This window comes from Falco peregrinus, chromosome 1 (genome assembly GCF_023634155.1).
Source record: "Falco peregrinus isolate bFalPer1 chromosome 1, bFalPer1.pri, whole genome shotgun sequence".
NCBI classification, from domain to species: Eukaryota; Metazoa; Chordata; class Aves; order Falconiformes; family Falconidae; genus Falco; species Falco peregrinus.
In genome coordinates, this window is record NC_073721.1 from 121,249,027 (window position 1) to 121,268,131 (window position 19,105).

The window sequence follows — 19,105 nt, forward strand, 5'->3', positions numbered from 1 at the left end:
ACTACAGCAGGGCATGGCTTTGCCGCGGTGTCATTTAGCCTACGCAGACATCTGAAGTGGGCAGACATGGCCACATTGTTTCTGTTACCCAAAACATCTGCAAAAGAATCAGGTCTACATGGCAGCAAATTCTACAAGCATATCCTTTATTCCTACTTCTCAGTTCTGTGCAGTCACACATGTAATACAGGCTGAGTTATTCTGGGTCACAATTTGATGTTTAGGTTTGGCTTTGGGGTGTTTAGGTGGATTTTTGTGTATGTGCACCTTTGTTTTTAGATTCCAATTGCATTTGCACTTGGAACAGAGAGCTCATGTGGAAGAACTAAGCTTTTTACTTGTGGTACGCCCTTAAAAAATTAGTAAGTCGTACGCTATGTGTGGAGCAACGCAGAGATAATTTGTAATGTGGCATAAATATTTAAAGACCTCTATTCCTTCAGGTCATTTTTGATTTTGGTCATCAGTGTTCAATACAACGCACGATTCCTGCTACCGTTGAGATGCTGTGTTCTTTTGCTGGGGACACAAAAAGCAAACTGAATCTAAAGTAAATAGGTTTCTTCTGACAGTGTTGGTTTATTTAAGTGTAATTTCTCTTCCTGCCACGTTTTCTGTTATTGCATTGCAATGAGGGAGCGACTCTGCTCAGAACCGACCCCTCCTTAAGCTCCAGCTTAGTGGCTATGAAGTGGCATAGGAGCACTCTTAGCTGGCCATGGCACGGTGGGAGAGCATCACAGGGATGCAGGAAGGAGAGGGTTAGTAACAGCAATTCTGGAATGCATCTTTGGAAGAGGACCTGTTCTTAAAAAAAAGAAAAAAAAAAAAGTCTTTGGGAGAGGACCTTTAGTGGGAAATACATACTACTTGACTGCCTCAACCTTTATTTGCTGTGCCCTAAGGTGGAGCTATTTTCCATAATTGTTCTTCTTCTTTTTTTTTTAATATTGTCACTAGTCCAAAGCACAAGCCAGCCCGAGAGCACAAGCCTTATTGCTGCACTCACATCAGGCTGAGCCCACACTGCATACCCTGGTTTTTGTTAGCATGGGCTCAGTGCCACAGCGTTGATGCATCTGTATTGCCTGTATCTGGAAGAGATACTTCTGTATATACAGATATGTATACACATATGCACAAATGTACTGCTCAGTGCGAGTGTGCTCATTCATTCCTCTTTTACTCTCCCTTTCTAAGGGCAGGAATAAGTATCTGTCAGAAATAATTCGTTGTCGACAGGCTTATTGCCTCCAAGGGATTCGAGTGCCCTTTTGGGGAGCCAGTATCTTACATTATTGGCTAATATCCTGAATTTTGTTTGGGGCAAAGGGACTGAAAGCTTAAAAAAAATAATGCTAGAGAGTTTTTTCCTGAACATTTAGCTGCAGAAACTTCTGCCTTTTTATAGAGTCCATTTACACATACACAGCACCTTGAGAATACATAATCCAGAGATAAGTTAAAAATCTGTAATTCTTCTCCCCTGTAAATAAAGGGAAGCATGTCTTTGTGTCTCAAATCAAAACCAGCGTTTTGGTTTATCACAAAACATAACTTGGACATTCACAACAAGATCAGCTCAAGTTTTTCTCCTGGCTTGGTGAATTGCACAGACCGTGTTTATAAATTGCAAGGAAACTTTTGACAAAGCTGTTAGTAGTTTAGAGTTCAGTTAAATTGTGTGTGGTTTTGAAACTTGGAGTTTCAAATAATATTTTTCACAGCTCTGCTGATGAGGCATTTCATTAGCATTGGAGCCTATGCTGGCTGAGAAAATAACCTTTTACCATAGGTTCCTTGCGTGCATTTAATCTCCTTTCACTTTTATTTTTTCCATCTGATGGAATGTATCCCTCTCCTTCTCCCATCACTGTTGTTTTCCAGGAGTATTGTCACACAACACAGCATCTTTTACTTCTCCACAAAGACTCTCCAGATCAAAACCAGCCTGGTTTTTAGAGTTAAAAAAATGAAATTACTGTGTAGAAAAACTACGCAGAAAATCCTACCTAACGCTAGGTTTCTAAACTCCTTCTGTCCCATGACTGTGGGTTTGCTGGTGACAAATGTTTTATGGGCATACTTTAGTAGACACCCGTCTAAAATCTGTTCTTAATAGTCAGATCCTAAATTGGAACCAGAGGGGCAGAAAAACCAGATTTGAAACGTGTTTCTAAGGGTTTGTTTTTACTTTCAGTTGAGACTGCCTTCTCTCATCTTTTGTACTGCTGTCAAAAGGGCCACTCTCATGGTTGTTCAAACTCCATGCTTCTTGACAGGAACAGTTGGACCCCTCTTCAATGATTTTCAGATGAAACGGCTTCCAAACCTCCAGAGCTTTAACTTGTAGTTATTAGGCCCTTTGAAATAGCAACACATTAATCAGTTGAAATCAAGTGGTCCTTTCTCCAAGACTGTGATATTGCTGTTCTCTTCTAGGTAGAACTCTAGTCTAAATATTAATTTCAAGAGCTCTTTTTCTTTTGTTTCCTCCAGATAAGTCTATCCTATTTCAGTTTCTATTTTGATAATTGTTTTATAATGCTGGAACTGAAGTTGCTCTGTTCCATAATAGGCTTTTATATTCTCAGATTGCATTAGAAGAAGTAATGCAGAAAGCTAGTTCCACTTGTTTGGCTTTTATTTTAGAAAGTGGCTACTGTCCTCTTAACTTCCCCCAGGCACAGTATGAAGCCCAGCAGAAAAGGTATCAATGGTGCAGTGGATTATGTCTGACAGGACTTGGTCTGACGATGGTGTGAAACATGGAAAAAAGTATGGTTTGTTAAAATGGGATCATTTGAAATAGGGGCTTGGTTCCTGTCCCTGGCTTCTGTGATACTGAGCAAGTGATCTGAACCTGGTAGTGACTTCCCTTACCAGTCTATGGGATTCCCTTACCAGTCTATGGGATTCCCTTACCAGACTAGGGATTGCAAGAAATCAAGATCTTTTTCCTTGCAATAGCCGTTCTATACGTCAGCAGCTGAACTGGTCTTGAGTTTTGGCAAAAAGTATTGCTAGGAAAATAATTTAGGGAGGATAATGCAGGAGCTTGTCCCAGGCACAGGGTATTGCTGGGGAGAAAATAAGAACATGCATGATTGAGAACCTTGTAATTGGAGGAGTGGGCGTCTGTGTCACAGGGCTGCTGGTGCTGTAGTCAGTGTCGGGGAGCTGCAGAAGAGTTGATAAAATAGGACATGGACCTGTTTGGGAACTGCTCTGAAAACTGATGCTGCAGAACTACTCAAAAGGCTGTTAGAATGCAGAAATGTTTCTATTTGCTTTATAAACACCCTCTGAACTTTTATTATGTACTGCATGTTCACAGCAACCATTTCCCGTACCTCCGAGACTAAATGATTTCTGAATAGCTGAATCAATTTGTCTTGTGTCTGCGTTGTGTCACAGTAATGAAAGTTCCCTTTACTGCAGCGGGAGCTGTAAAGCAACTCTTCTTGAAGGAGATGTGGGAGCTCTATCAAAGCATCGCTGTCTGAGTTATAACTCAGCAACTGATTAACCAGTCGGCATTAGAAAGGAAGCGGCAACATGCCTCAGCTATCAATTGAGACTACAGTGAGATTTTGTAATTAAGTTTTAAGTTTTATTTAAGGTCTGAAACTTAATAATACACAGAATGTACTGTTGGATCTAAAATCACCAAGGTCTTGATTTTGTATCTTGCCTAAATGACCTGTGATTGCAAGGTTGTATTATACTTGCAACTGAGCAGAGTGGTGTTCGTACAGGATGGTGACAGATGCACTAAAATTGGTTCAAGTCCTGCAACTGAATGAATAGAGGTTCTTCAAGAGCTTCATTGACTCCTGTAGGACTTTGCCTAGCTGACGGCTGGTGGAGTCTTTTTGCTGCGTTAAGAGAAGACTGAGTTTGCAAATACGCCAGGGCGATGATGAAAATGCAACCTCCTCCGACAGGCTGAAGCAAGTGTTTTGAATTAATACCTGGCAATATGAATTTCCATGAAGGAGTTTACATAAGGATCAGATCTGTATTTATATGTGTGTGTGTGTGTTTTTATCTGTCTCTGTGTACCTGAGATGGATACCTGTATAGGTATGTACAGTAACAGGTCCACGTTAGAGTGACATTTGAGGCAGGACAGGAGCTGGTATCACCTTCACTTTGTCTTACAAAGCAAGCAGAGATTCATCCAAGTGAGTTGGAACAGCTTCAGAGGAACTTGTTCAGGTTTGAACTTTTCATTTGTGGAAGACACTTTAGCTTGGAATACCAGTTTTTGAAGTCTTTATTAACTAAAGCCATGCAAGACTCCTGTAAGGCAGATCAAGTACTGTGCCTTCTTGGCCAGGGCTCGTGCATTTCTGTTGCCTTGCTTACATACGAAATGTGGCTGTTGGAATCATTATCACTTTGAATTTTTTAGTATGTTGAAAAGCAGGATCAAAAAGAAGATATAATCAAAACCAAATCCTATTCTACGTTCCTATGCTGCAAATCAATAGTATGGGGATATTTTGCCTGGTTGTCAGCCCATTTTATAAATTAATATATCTCAAAGTTCATTTTACTGGCCTGCAAATGCCAAGAACAGGATGACAGTCTTAATTCCTCGCATAGCAACAGCTAACATAAAATCAGGTTCACTCCAGAAGATGCAACTGCTGTTTGGGCAAGGTTACGGATACATCGTTACTTGGGTTATGCTTGGCCCCTGGTAGATATTAACCGGCCATTTGTCTGATGTCAGACAAGTCTTTTTGTTTAAAAGTTACAACAGCTGCTGTTTTTTAGAGGTATAAATTCTCACCCCGCTGAATGCAGTGGGAAGTGCTTCTTTGGTGCAGTGTGGTTAGACTTTCAGGTCCATAACACAAAATCCATTGCCATAAATATCCCATTCTGCAAGTGCCAGCATTGCCTTTATATGTAGTACCTGACAGGCCAAGGATGAAGGGAGGTGGAGATTTAGCTTTCTTATCACCCTTAGAATTTTCACTTCATTGCAGTTTGGGACACATTCACTGGATCTGACTCATTTTCACGTACCAGTATTATTCTAAAACCATGATTTTTGTTTCTGATCATTCCGGGTTCCTTTGGGGGAAGAAGAATCAGATAAATGTGTTTGTGCCTTGTCTTTAAAGCAGATTGTTTAAAATAGCTTCAAATTACTACCAGCATTAGGCAGTACTTCTGGAAACACTGTGTATGAGTAGAAAAGGAAATGGGTTCACAACATCCATTTTATGGCAGTTCTGGATTTAGTTTATTGACTTTGTATTGCCAGCCACTCCAAGTTTGCAGTCCATTCATGTTATCGTTGGTACTTGTAAGATAGGATTACAGTTTATCATGGTATCATTTAAAAAAAAAAAATAATCCTAAGTGCTTTTTAAATATCCATTGTGTTAGTTATGTGTTTTGCTGATCCAGTTTGCAGAACAGAACTTCAAAATTTGGCTTCTGGCTTTGCTGTTAATGGTTACCACTCCAAATGCACAAGCTCCTGCCATTTCTGGGCAGAGAGACTCCAAGCAACCAGTGAAATCAGAATATGCTGTGCTGAAAAATGGCAAAGAGTATGAGAATGGAGACTAGGCTTACTGGATCCTTTTCCAAAATAATATATCACATGCAAACTAGAGCCTTGCCTCCGGGAAGGGTATGGTCCTTTATCTGTGCTGCCGTGACAAGAATATAGGTGGATTGATGGTGAAGATGCATTGCTGATCATCCCCTGTGGAGTGACGAGGGAGCTGGATGGCTCCTGTTGCACAAAAGAAACTCTCCTCTTGTGAAAAAAAAAAACCCTGGCAATTAGGGTTTGATGAAGTGGAACAGGTTTACCTCTGTAAGTGGGTCTGTTATGCACCAGCACTAAGGACAAAAGGTTTTCAGGCTTGAGGAGATCCCAGAAAGGAGCAGATAAAGCCTTCGGACTAACCTTCTGTTCATGGCCTTGTACTTCCCCGTGCACAGGGGAGGAGAAGCTAACAAATGGCAGCCTAATGGACTCAAGCAGAATAAAAAGAGAGCATGCTTTGCAAGCAGACTTTCTTTGCCAGAATAATAATATGAATGAAGTTAACAGAGACTCAAGGATGAATGTGCATAGGGATAATGACTGAAAGGCTTTCTTATGTCTTTCTTTTTAAATGCTTGTATGTATTCCCTCCTGCTGCTTTATTTCTCCCAGGTATTCGTGGTCACCGTCTGGAGCGTGGAACTGTACATGGTGCCCCTGGCTCTGCTGGTGCTCTTTGCCTACAACTTCTCCCTCGTTGCAACTGGGAAGGTCAACAACACCCAAGATGCCCAGGCAAGTAAAGTGGCAGTAACATTTCTTGCAGCCCCAGCTTGAATTTGCCCTTGAGCAAAATTTGGTGCATTTTAGTGGTATTAAGCTAGTTGTGTAGCTAAACAGCATTTTTATTTCAAAGTTACTGAAAATAAACCCCGACTCTCTCACTTTTCGTGATTGAACTCAAGCAATAAACCATTCAGAGTAGTAGGAGAGGATGACAAGAGTATGTAGGAGGGGGATTTCACTTACTAAATAACTACAGACGTTAAGTTGAATTAAGAAAGACTTACAAAGCAACAAGTTCCTAAACCCCATGCCCCTACTGCCCTTACACTTGCATCACACTGATGAGTCATGATTCACAGAAGAGGAAGGTCAATAGAAGTTGTTTTTAAACCTTGTCCTGTGATCTGAGACTTCAAGAAACCCTTATTCCTCCTCCCCACCCCCCACCTTTTAAATGACAGATGCATTTTTTCCCCAGAAACTTAGCCTTCAGTTTTTTAACTTCATCTGAGAGAAAAAATGATTTAAATACAAAAATACTTAGAACATGTGGTGAAGTGCTACTGTGCAAATGCTGCTTGATGTTAACCAGTAATTGCAGTTAGAAAAGAGAGTAAATTCATAGATGTCCATAATATTCTGTATTTTAAATGTGTAATACATACAGCAGTGAAATACAGGCTGAATTATAGCTTCCTTCTAACTTTTGATAGAAAGATGATTGACATTTTTACTCATGAAGAATATCTTTACCCAAATGAATCAAATGGATTTTATACAAAGAAATAATATCCTAGAATTAGAAAGGTCAATAGCAGGTTTATTAGTTTTTGCAAGAAGAAGTTGCTCCTAGTTCAGTTTTCATCAATTCCCAAGTGGAAAGATTGTTAGAAAATATGGGAAGTTGCATTATCCAGACCAGAACATAGACTCGATATGAGAACATGGTAAAAGAAATGCTTTCCTCTGGTTTCAGCCAAGTCCAGAATAATGTAGAAGACATTGTGTGTCTTCAGTGACTGTTTCATCAGTGAAATGAGAACTTCCCATGTGGGAGAATCCCAGGCAAACGGATGTTTTGGTTTTAATACAAAACACTATACAAAATAGTAGTAACTTACCCAGGAAAAAACTACAGAAGGAATACCTTCCAGCACCCATCAGTCATCCTGTGGTGAGCTTGTTGCACGTTCAGGTGAGGAGAGTCTCACAAAGGTCAGCTAAACCGAGCAGTACATCATTTAGACGGAAGCTACATTAAGGCTATATCTGAAAGTACAGGTTAATTGTAGTAATACTGAAGAAAGGTGAATCAGAAAGATGGCCCTGTTCCTGTCTCAGATCCTGCAAGCCACACGATGCTGTGAAATTCAAGGGTGCATTTTGCATAAGCAGAGTTACACATCTGCCTAAGTTCTTTGCAGGAGTGCGATCATATGGAACAAGTAGTCAAAGTGCCTTTAATATTACCTGATTTCTTTTTTATGTGTGTCTATGATTCTAACCATCTGCAGGTCAAAAATAGACAGTCAGGTGCTACCCTTAGTCACATGTGTCCTGCAGATGAGAAAAGGTTTTCTTCAAAATAGCCATGCTTTTTGCACAATGATTTATTTATTTTTTGCTTCTTCAGACGTTGGCTGCATGGGCCCTACCTTTGTTTTTTGTGAGCCGGCATGCACATTTCATGTATGTAGAGGAATGCATGCAACAGCCTGCAAAAGTAGACCTCAAATGTTCTCTGTTTCCTGGGCTATACAATGGGAACAATAGTATTAACCTTGCACGTATGATCCAGTTGCCAGGAGGCTAAAATTGTGAATATTGGTAAAATGCTTTATGTTTTACATATGAGGAGCTTGTACAGAAATGTTAACAGTCTTCAGTGTTAATTCCGCTGCCTGGGGTATTCCAGAGAGTCAAAGAGTAAATGTGGGTATCTGAGCTCTCAGTACCTTCTGCATGCTAGGTGCAATGGCTTTTCACTGCTTTTTTTGGGGGGAGGGGGAGAAAAAAACCCACAAACAAACCCATACCACCTAACCCCTCCAAAAAAACCCCAAATTCAAAACATCTATTGTGATTCTTCACATTCTTTGCATGTTTGCTGTACGTAAACCTGTAGTACGCCAATTCAAATGTACCTACTAAATAACCAAGAATAACTCAGAGGACCCTGTTAAAAGCTCAGCTTACTGCATACCTGAACTGAAAGCCAAGTGCTCCTCGTTTCAAGCCTTAGCGCCTAGTCTTTTGTTTTCTCCCCTACCTGTCAGCACAGAAGCTAAAGGGAGGAAATAATGCTGCATGGAAACCTGACTGTGATTTGTGAGGTTGATTATGTTCATACTAATGTATTTTCTAAAGTCTAATGTTTTAGTAATGGCCCTAAAGGGAGGGAGCAGTCATTGTAGTAGTGAGGATGGAACAAGTTGAGTATAGAGTCCTCAGCCTTGACATACCGGCTGGTTCATTTGTCAGACTAAGAACAAAGTTGTTTACAGACAGTAAAAGTCAGCAATGAATCTGAAAGCCTGTTGCCTTCAAACTACTGGACACAGCCACTAATGCTTTATTTAGACTTTAAAATTTGTATAGGGTATTGCGTGCTTTGTTCAAGATATCACACACACACACACACACACAAAAAAAAAGTCCTTGAATACAAAACGTTATTTCTGAAAGGTGAAAGTGGTGGGTTTTTTTGATGACTTGCAATAGAAGTGGGAGAAAACTATGCAATGAAATGTTGTAGGAGTATCATAAGCTTTTTGAACACTGCCTGTCACTGGAAAAAAAACACACAAACAAGTAGTGTTTTGTAACATAGACGTCTGCTTTTTCAGGAACTTATGGGCTTGGATGAAGATGAGGATGAAGATGATAAGGTAAGCATCTCTCAAGACTGTGTTAGCTAGAATCAGAAGGAATGTGGGAGAGCACAAACCCACCATCCTACCTCTGTGAGATCTTCATTGATTATCTGTATTAACTGGGAGACCAGTTGTTACCAGTTTACTGGTTGACAAATTTGAAAGTAAGGAGAGATTGGAAGATTGGTTTGTGTAACATTCCATAGTGGTGCTACCTGCGCGAGACCTCTGCACGCTGCTTGCATCAGAGCAGTCTCGTCTGTGCTTGAAATCGTAACAGGCACATGTTCATGTATGTGCACTTACAGAGTGAGTATGGGTGGACAGGGTGCAAAGACAAGCATGAGCCTGTAAAATTCTCCATCGCTTCCATTCTGAGTGTGAAATGGCATTCTATACTAATGGCTTTCCCCAAACGATGTGGCATTTCCATTTCTGTTGGCCAGAATTGGTACGATTCGTGGAGGACTTGTTAGAACTTTCTCAACATTTCTTTCAGAGGCTGGGAAAAAAACCAACGTTTTAGTTCATCGGCTGAAATGTAGAAAGAATTGGAATTGGCAAGGTCTGTTTTTTATTTTATTGGAGCGTACTTACTCATTCTACTCACTATGAAAAATTCATTGGATTTTTTTTTTCAAGTTTATCAAACCACAGTGACAAATGATAAAAGGATTAGAGGGCATGACATACGAAGAAAGATTAAGAGAACTTAATGTATACAGCTTGAAAAAACATAAGTAAGTGAAGGAGGATCTGATAATCTATAAATACTTTAAAGCTAAAAGGTGAGGAATTATTTAACGAGCAACAGCATGCAAAGGAACATTAGCTGTTAGGAAGAAAATGTTCAGAAGGCGATGTGAAACTTTCAAATTGCATACTAAGTTAATAAGATTCTTCTTGAATATTCTATGTTTTAAGAGTGTTACAGTGAAATTGTTGATCATTGAGAAGTAAATCAATACCACAGTCAGCAAGCGCACCTTAACTCTTCTCAGTCACAGACACTAGAATTGAAGCTGGGCAGACTAATTCATGGGAATAGTTATTTAAATTTAACCTGCTCTTCTGTGGTGGTTATATTTTAGTGAGCAACCAGAAATTCATTAAAGTTATAAAGTGAACTTTGGACAATTTAGTTGAATTACAGGTTTCTTGCAACACACAGTAATTGCTTAAATGTTCTCATTTATAATTCACCCTTTACATCGTAAAATTGGTCAGCTAAATGAACCAATATCTGGAACTCATCAGAAGTTGGTAAATGAAAGCTGCATCTTTTTCAAAGGAGTACTGTGTATCTCTGAAAGGCTATAATTTCTATTTTGTGGGTACCCAAAGCTAGACACCTGTGAGTATTGACCCTACATCTTATTTGTGTGATGCCCAGAGATGTAACTTAGTCATTGGAACCAACTGCATTTACTTTCTCCTTTTTTAGTATTCCTCTTTTTCATTTGCAAGTGCTGAGGTGGGGGGAAAAAAAAGTAAAAAAGGTATTAAGTAGGTATTTAATCCTCTGTTTTGTGTGCAGTGCCACAGGTTCATTGCTGCAGAGCCAAAATATTCTAGGTTACCTTTACATTAGATTTAACTCCAGTGACTTTGGTTCTCTCTGTAAATACAGTTGGGTCACTTAAATATGGAAGTAAGCACTTTGCATTTTTGCTCCCCCCTCAACAACTTCACTGCCGTTCCCTTTCTTGGTTTCTTTCAATGACATATGAAGGTTTGGGAAAACTCCTGAGAGTCAGTGTTGAGCTGCTGATGATTTGGCCGTATAATTTTGTAATCAGTGTTGCCTCTATCTCCATTCCATGCGTGCACAGTGACTCTGAAGTAAAGAGCTGGTGGCGCTGGCTAAAGTTTCTCACAGACACCTCCAGCAGGCTTTCTCATCAAGATAGCACTATATCCCAACATTACAGCGGTAATAATGCCTAACTTTTATTAATTGATATGCTAGTGTTATGGGTATACGGAATTCTGACACAGAATTACCAGGAGGGGGAATTGCCAGTCGCTCCGTGTGTCCCACGTCCAGTGCTGTACAGCATTGCCTTGATGTCCCTGTCCTGTCCGGGCTGTGTCCCCTTTGCATCGTTGGTGGGACGGACCGTGCTTGCCCTCTGACAAGTTGCATTTTTAAGTGCGTTAGGTTTATTCTAAGTGACTTCCAAGTCTGAGGGTGGCCAATGCTCTCTAGGGAGTGTAAGAAAAATGTAGTCTTACGACATTATCTCATGGCAATGTCAACATTTAAACAGACAACTATACTTTCAGAAGTCTGTGTATTTTTTTTCTTTTTCCTCCCTAATACAAGACCTCCTAAAGTTGAAATCTGCTAGTTGGGTTGTGCTATACAGGGTCACTGTTTCTGTTTCCTATCATCGTGCTGTATCAAAATACTCACACACATAGCCTTTCTGGGTTCTGCTGCATGTTAGACATAACAGACCATGCTTCTGGGAACTGTAACACACCCTCTAAGAGATGAACTGTTTACAAATTATAAATACATAGACACTTAGTTCAGAAACCCAAGAGCAGATTAACTCCCTCCACCTAAACTATCTGTCTTAGATGACAGGGCTTAATTGCCAGCTCCCCCTTTCTTTCCCCCCCCGCCCTCTGCAGATACCAGCATGGAGGACTGTAGAAGATAAGAGACCTCTGTCCCTTTGGCACAAGCTGTTCGGTGGATGAATGCCTTCTCGGATTTGTGCCATCTTGGACACTGAGCTCAGGCTGCATCGTGTCAGCTCTGGGGTCTGTCAGGCTGTCTGAATAAGGATTGTTTTAAAATTGCGTCGCTGCAGCATCTTTTGCCTGGCAGTAGAAAGGTATAGACAAGTCCTGTGCGGCTCAATGTAAGTTGTCAGATTGTTGACCATTTCTATTTATTTTAGGGTGTTTTTTTTTTCTTTTCATTTTTGACAATGTCTGTAGAGCTTCAAGAGTAGACGGTTACCCTGTTGAATGAGTGTGTCATAGCGCCCGACTGGAAAGAGTCTTGGAATCTTCTCATGATCTTAAGTTGTCTGGATAAAAGTTTGCATCTCTTCCAAAACAGACAAAACTTAAATTACTACTATTTCCAAGTCTGGTAACTGATTCAAAAGAAAATCAGAGACAAAAGTAAATCAACAACAATTCCTGGTTTTATATTTGGTTTTGTTTTTTGTTTTTTTTTTTCTTGGAGGGTTTCTATCCACTGGTGAGCCGAGATAGCTCTGCTTGGCTAGTGGGATGTCGTAGGGGAGGATCGGATGACACTGTGGCTTTCAGCCAAGTTATTTGGCAACTTCCAAGAAATGTTTAGTGTCTCATGTATTGGAAAAAAGAAGAGTGGGAAAAAGTCCCCAAAGAAGAAAAATCCAGTGTTTCTAATGTAGGAAATTCTCTGTCAAAAATAGGTACCAAAAATATACAAAGTTTTATGAACACAGTTCAAAAAGACTCCAGCCGAACAAATTAAAGTCAAATTCATCCAGTAGCAAACAGCTGACATTTTCCATTTGAGTTAGATTCAGCATGTGGAAACCTTCCATATGGATCTTATTTGTACGGGTGGATTACGATGAAAATTGCATTAATTTTCTCCACAGTAAAGGTCAGTAATTGAAACATGAACCAAGAGTCTATTGTGTAAGATGCTATATCCCCATACTTAGGAAAGGTCATATGAGACAATATCATTTCATTGTTTTCTTCCTTGGAAGTATAAATAATTTCATTAGTTTTTCTTTTTCTCTTCAATACAACAATTGCAATATAATATTTCAACATCTCCCATTAAGATTGCTGAAGAGAAATGATGGTTGAGACTTGAAAATACCCTGTGATACATATGGTGTGGTCAGACTAGCAAGGAGCACCCACCTTCTCCACAACATCACGGGCAAGACTATGTCCTAAAACCCCCACAAGGTGTGTGTTTCTATAGGTGTGGACTCCCTTGAATTTCTGTTTGTTCTTCTTTTGGCTCTTTGTGGCTTTTCTCTTAGTGCTTCCCAATGAGTCTATACACAGACCATGAATACATGTTAGTGATGGAGAAACCTGAGGGACAGATTCTGCTACTTGCCTGAGCTTCTAAGCACACGTAATTGTCTGGTCTTGCAACCGTCTTGACTAGGATGTAATACAAGTTTCCAGGTATCGCTTCTGTAAGTTTTCTCCAAGCTTCTTATTAACCTAATCAACTTCTGGTTAAGACAAAGTACAGGGGTTGCCTTGGTTGTGCTTTGCTCTTTGCTTGGGAGCCTCCCGTGTATGAGAAACTGGAAGATAAATGGTCTGCTGTTTTTTCTTATTTACACTGCATCGTTGTTTAGGACTGCTCTTACCCATATGCATCCCTTATTGCTTATGGTACGATTGGTACAATCCTTGTCTCGACATCATGACCCGTAGGTTTAGGAGTGATGGTAGAGAGGAGCCGAGAGGAGGGACTCACAGAGGACTTTTAAATATCCTCGGGACTGTGGTATGGCTCTCCTCACATTAAACCCTAACAGCCCTATGGCAGTCTAAAGCTCTCCCTCTTGCCCCTGGGGGTGGGTAAGGCAACTCTGTAACTTCTCTGAGTCTCTGGGAGATGTATTGAATAGCGCTAGGCGGGTCACTGGACTGAGCACATTAACATCAGAGTTCTTGTCCGTTAAATTGCAACTATTTAAAATGTATTTAGAATTGGCCAGATGTATGAATGGGTCTGTCTTTTTCCTGTACCCCAAATTGCTAAAGATCATTGCCTACATTATAGGTGATGATCCAGTAGTTTAAGTTTAATCACATATGATTGTTCTTAGGTCTCATGTATTTCCAGGCGAAAGCACTTATTTGAGCAAAGTTGTTTTCTTTCTCCTTCCTCTTTTTAAATCAAAGATGACTGATGACTTTTATCTCCATTCAGGCTTCTTTCTTTTTGCTTCTTATGCACATGTTCCTCACCTGAATGGTGTTTTATTCTGTTGTGACTACCAGTATTGCTCTAAAACTTGTAGCAATACCACCAGATGTTGCGTTACTTTACATGTCTATGAAAATTACAGAAAATGCCTCTTAAATCCCCAGCATTTTGCAACAGTTATGACCTAAGCCTCTCCATATAAAATTTTTCTTGGATTGGGCTTAGGGGACTTTTGCTGGTCCTCTGTGCACAGATGAAATTCGTCTAATGTAAGTGAAGAAAGTGTAAGTCTTACTGAACAAGGCGTGAAGCGGTCATCTTCTGTCTTTTAGCCAGTGTTCCCCCAGCCTTAGCTGTAGGCTGATGTGCCATTGCTTTTAAAATGTGTCCCTTGTAAGGCCGATGGCGCTCTCCTTCACATGAATCTGGAGTGATTCTATTGGCTCTGGTGGAATTATTCCAGATTTCACACCTTTTTAACTGAGAGCATAAATTGACCTGTATGTGTTGCATTTCCTCTATTTGGTAATTATTTCAAGTACACTCAGTTTTGCTAAATTTCCGCAGCCAGGCAGGCACGTTTGCAGCATGGTGTTAATAAACAAAAAGATCCTGTGATGCACAGTTTCAGGACTGCACGAGGCAATTGCTCAGAGTTTGGCAGCCGTTCTCTCCGGGTACCCATCCTCCTGGAAGTGCGGAGAAGCTCTCCTTGACATGCAGCAGACACTGCAGTGCAGGACAAGGCAGTGACTCAGCAAGGCAGATTGCTGGGTTTGTTTCAGCTGCCTTTGGCTCCCACCAAAGGCGGGATCCAGTTCAAGGTTGCTGTGGTGACTATTTTCAAAGCTCTGCCTGGAATTCATTTTAGCTACCAAGAGACTGTCTGTCACTCCATGGCTACCACCTCCCACAAGAGCTTCGTTCTGCTGTTAGACTGAAGCTGTTAGTGAACTGTTCCCTGCAAACAATAAAGGCGAGTGGTCTGCTGTTTATACCCAATAAAATCTTTTTTGGTTTCAGAAGTTCTTCATCTATGAGCGTTTTGGCCTTAAGATGTTGCTTGGCACAGGTTTTGCTGGACACCGGTAAGGTCAGAGTTTGGTGGTCTAGCACAAAGCAAGTTGCAAGTTAAATCCAAGTTTGGCGAAGTCTGCTTTTCTCTAAATAACTACGGCATGTCTTTTTTTAAAAAAAAACACAAAACAAAACACAAAAACAAAACCAAAAAAACCCCACCAGAATAATAGTGGAGCAAAAAGGCACACATGCCTGAGCTTTTTTTCCTTCCTTTCCCCTTTCCATCAATCTTGTTTTTGCTAGTACACTGGGGAATTTATATCTGGTACATGGGAGAAATCCTGGTAAAACATTACCTTATGCCCTGCTTGCAGCAGTGGTGGCATAATGAGATAGCCACTGTAAAAAGCTAATCCTGGAAGTTAGGCCAGCCCAGGGCTAGGCAGACTAACTCTGAATTCCTGAAGATTTTCCAGTTTTTAATTCCTGACTTAGTTGCCTATATCCTGTTTTCTTCCTTCTTTTGCATTAATGCCTATTTATTTTTTCTCCTCCCCTTTTCCTCATCCTTTCCCCCAAGTGTTCCTCAGCTTTATATATTGAGTTTCCCTTGGCATGCCAAAAATCTGCTGATGAATACCACTTGTTAGAAAGTTGCATGCAAGATTTCTTTTTCTGTGAGTGTTTTATATGAAATCCAAGTGACCAAATATTTAGTACTTGCTCGTGGCTTTGAGCCTGTTTTCAGTTGTGTGCGTATGATGTTTGTGGTATACATCAGAAATACACTTAGAGAACAACAGAAAAATTGTCTGTGTTTGGAGTGTTGCTTACTGCTTTGGATGTATCCAGACGAAAAATATTGGAAGGGTAGATTTAAAAAATACAGAACAGCTTTTTGTAAAGATGAAAGCTATTAATCATTGAAACGGATCATCACAAGAAGTTAGATGATCTCCACCATCCAAGTTTTCAATTTGCTAACCGATGCTTTGCTAGAGCAGAAGCAGCAACTAAAGTTATTTGGTCTTTGTTGCAGAGCAGACGATTGATAATATTTGCCTTCAGTCTCTTCCTCCGTAGCTCTTTTTCCCTTGCAAGCCCAGCTCTCACAACCGTAGCTCACCCGTTGGGAATTGCCATGTTAATGCTGGAGACATTGTCTCCTGGCCTGCCCCGTATTTCACACACTTTTGAAGTCTTTGGCATTGGAAGTACCTCAGTTTTGTGGTTGTGTGACAGTTTGTTTTGCAACTGTCCCTGAAAGTCTGGGAGCAGCATAACATCATAGGGAAGGGAAGGAAGATCACAGAGCCATAGTAACCCTTTGAGTGCATTTACATGTCCTGTTACGTATTTCAGAAATTTAAAAATCTAGAAGCACCTTTCATTCAGCATGGCAGGCATTTGGTGTCTTCATTTACAATTTTAAGCTGATGTGCATTAGATGGACACAAAAGGTAATTGCTGAATTTGCTGTTGTTTTTTGGTTTTGGTTCCCACCCACCCCCCTTCCCCTGACATGCTTAATCTTTTGTAAGATCCCTTTTGTGGTTTTGTTCAGGCAATTAATGTAGAAATGAAGGTTTCTTAAATCAGGATATGCAAGGAAGATTTAAAGTAACACACTGATTATATAATTAATTCTCAGTTGTAAATTCATTTTGATGGAGTTAATTCTTTCCCAGAGGCTCAAGACTAGTTTTAGTCCACCCACAGTGCTGTAATCAGCTAAGAAATAAAGAAGGAAAAGGCCTTGAAGGAATGGAAGTTTCACGACTGGTTTTAGGGAAAAAAATGCCAGAAACAAGCAGGATATTTTATTTTTAATTCAAGCAAAAGCTTCTGAGATGCGATTTTGAACCATGGGTATCCAAATCATGTTTTCAAGCAGCATAATATATGGAACCCAAAAGAAATCAGAAAGGATTGGTACCTGAGGAGGATGTAGAAAAATTATCTGGCTGGTGGGAGCTTGCACAGATGGGAACGTGTGTTTAGTGGAAGATGTATTTAGGATTATTTTTTTCATCTTCCACAAATACGGCAACATTCAAATACAGCTTTCTGTATGACAGTTGCCCCGTTACTAATAAATATGAACCAGTGACTGTCATCTCAATGGACTATGAACTCTCTTACTGCTTCCAATAGTGTTTTGTGAGGTGCTGACTTCAGGAAGTGTAAACAATATTCCAAAAAAACCTAAATAACTTGGAAAATCCTGTTTGTTGTATTTCATTTTTCTGCCTCTCTCTTGCTTAACCAGTAAGCTAATCATCCCGTACATGTGTTTTGACTGCAGGTTTCCAGAACAAAATGATAATAACAAAGAAAAGACATTGACAGATTTTCAGGATTTTCAAATGATTCTGCGCACATATTGCAGTGTGTACTGCAAGGGTGGTTGTTAGCCTATTTGTCTCTCTAATAACTGATTGCATTTACAGGGCTTTCTAATCCCAGTCTGCTTTGCCTTATCCTTGGTTGGGCATATATTGTATGATAAATTGAAAATGCCATTGTCTAGGGGTGATTTTAGCATGCATGCTAGGTAAGAATATGCATGCAATTGTCATTATGTCCTAGGGACTGGTAGTTTCTGGTTTGTTTTCTTGGTCTGCTTGGTGGCTGCAGCAGAAGTTATGTTGTACTGGTTAAACTGCATTATCACCACATTTCTAAGCTCAATTGGAGATGTGTAAATGAAGTCAGCATGATGCAGATAGAGCTGACAGATGATGTTCCTTGCAGCTCTGGGCAGCAAGAGTAGGCTTGCCCTGGAATATCACTTTATCTAAAGTGGTTTCTTTACCCCTCTGTCTGAATTTGGACAGAATTAAATTCCCACTGGCTGGTTCTCCATTTACTGCTCCCCGACTTCTGCTTCCAAATTCGGTGCAAAAAAGCCAACTATGGCTAAGGGACCGTTCTACCATTCTAGTGAGTGAATAGTTAAATATAATCTTAATGTGTCATTTACATTTAAGCCTAACGAGGTTATAACTGGAGTTGTGTGAAAATGACTTTTTGGTGCTATTTTCACATAAACTGACTATTTATTTATTTATTTTGTTCCGGGGTTATTTCACACCCCAAGGGTTTAATTTTTGTTGGTTGTTTTATTAATGTAAAAATACTCATTTTCACACCCAAATGTGTGATTATTTAAAATGCTGCTTCTATTCATTGTGCACTCACTTGCAACCTAAAGGCAAATATTCAAATGTCTGGAGCTTGATAACTCCGTGGTGGTTTTGGCTGGCTTTTTAAACTCAACAGTTATGGGGAAGACAAATGGGCAGTAAGTAGCTCCAAGGGTTGCAAGGGCTGTACCATCATGCCTGCCTCTCAGCATCCAAGGAGGATGCATACATTACTCCAGCATACAACCACGTAGTGCGGTGCTCTTGTCTCAGATGCACGCTAGCCCTCTCGCCGCACAGTAGTGCCAAAAGGCTGTAGCCATGAGCCTTCACCTCTCTGGCCCACTGCAACTTTAAGCAGCCTCTGACCCTCTCTCCGGCAAGAAATAACGTGGGTTCACAACACAGAAGCAGAATTGCAGCCGTGTTGCTCCAAGTGTCTGGCCCTTGCTGACTCCTGCCCAGCCTTTCCCCTGCCCTGGCCGGTAGAGACCATGGAGAGGATGGATGCAATGTGTGTTTTACCAGCATCTTTCCTCTCTGGGCACTGACTGGTTAAAACACAACTTTAAATGTATTTTTTTCTAAATTGGGCTGATTTTGAAGTGTCTAAATGTGATGTAAAATCAGTGTCCAGGGCTCTGCATTTTGTAATAAGTGAATGTTTTGCTGATTTCTTGCTAGAATATCTGCAACCGCACCAATTTGCATGGCTGTATGTGTGTTAGATTGCTGGCAAAGAAATGCTGAATGCTGATAATTGTATACTGATTTCCAAGGCTGATTTAAGTAATTTTGATTTTTAATTCATTCTGTGCTTCCTTTTTATTTCTGCACATGTGTA

The 19,105-nt window shown here is 40.3% G+C and overlaps 1 protein-coding gene across 7 annotated transcripts in view; it reads left to right on the forward strand.

Moving 5' to 3' along the window:
* The window catches only part of MCTP2 (multiple C2 and transmembrane domain containing 2), a 127,566-nt gene that overhangs the window by 97,650 nt on the left and 10,811 nt on the right, over positions 1 to 19,105 (forward strand). For all 7 annotated transcript variants that reach the window (XM_055818530.1, XM_055818516.1, XM_055818518.1 and 4 more), the window contains 2 exons: positions 6,191 to 6,313; positions 9,151 to 9,192. In XM_055818530.1, the coding sequence (XP_055674505.1) occupies positions 6,191 to 6,313; positions 9,151 to 9,192 (165 nt within the window). The remainder of the gene's footprint in view (positions 1 to 6,190; positions 6,314 to 9,150; positions 9,193 to 19,105) is intronic.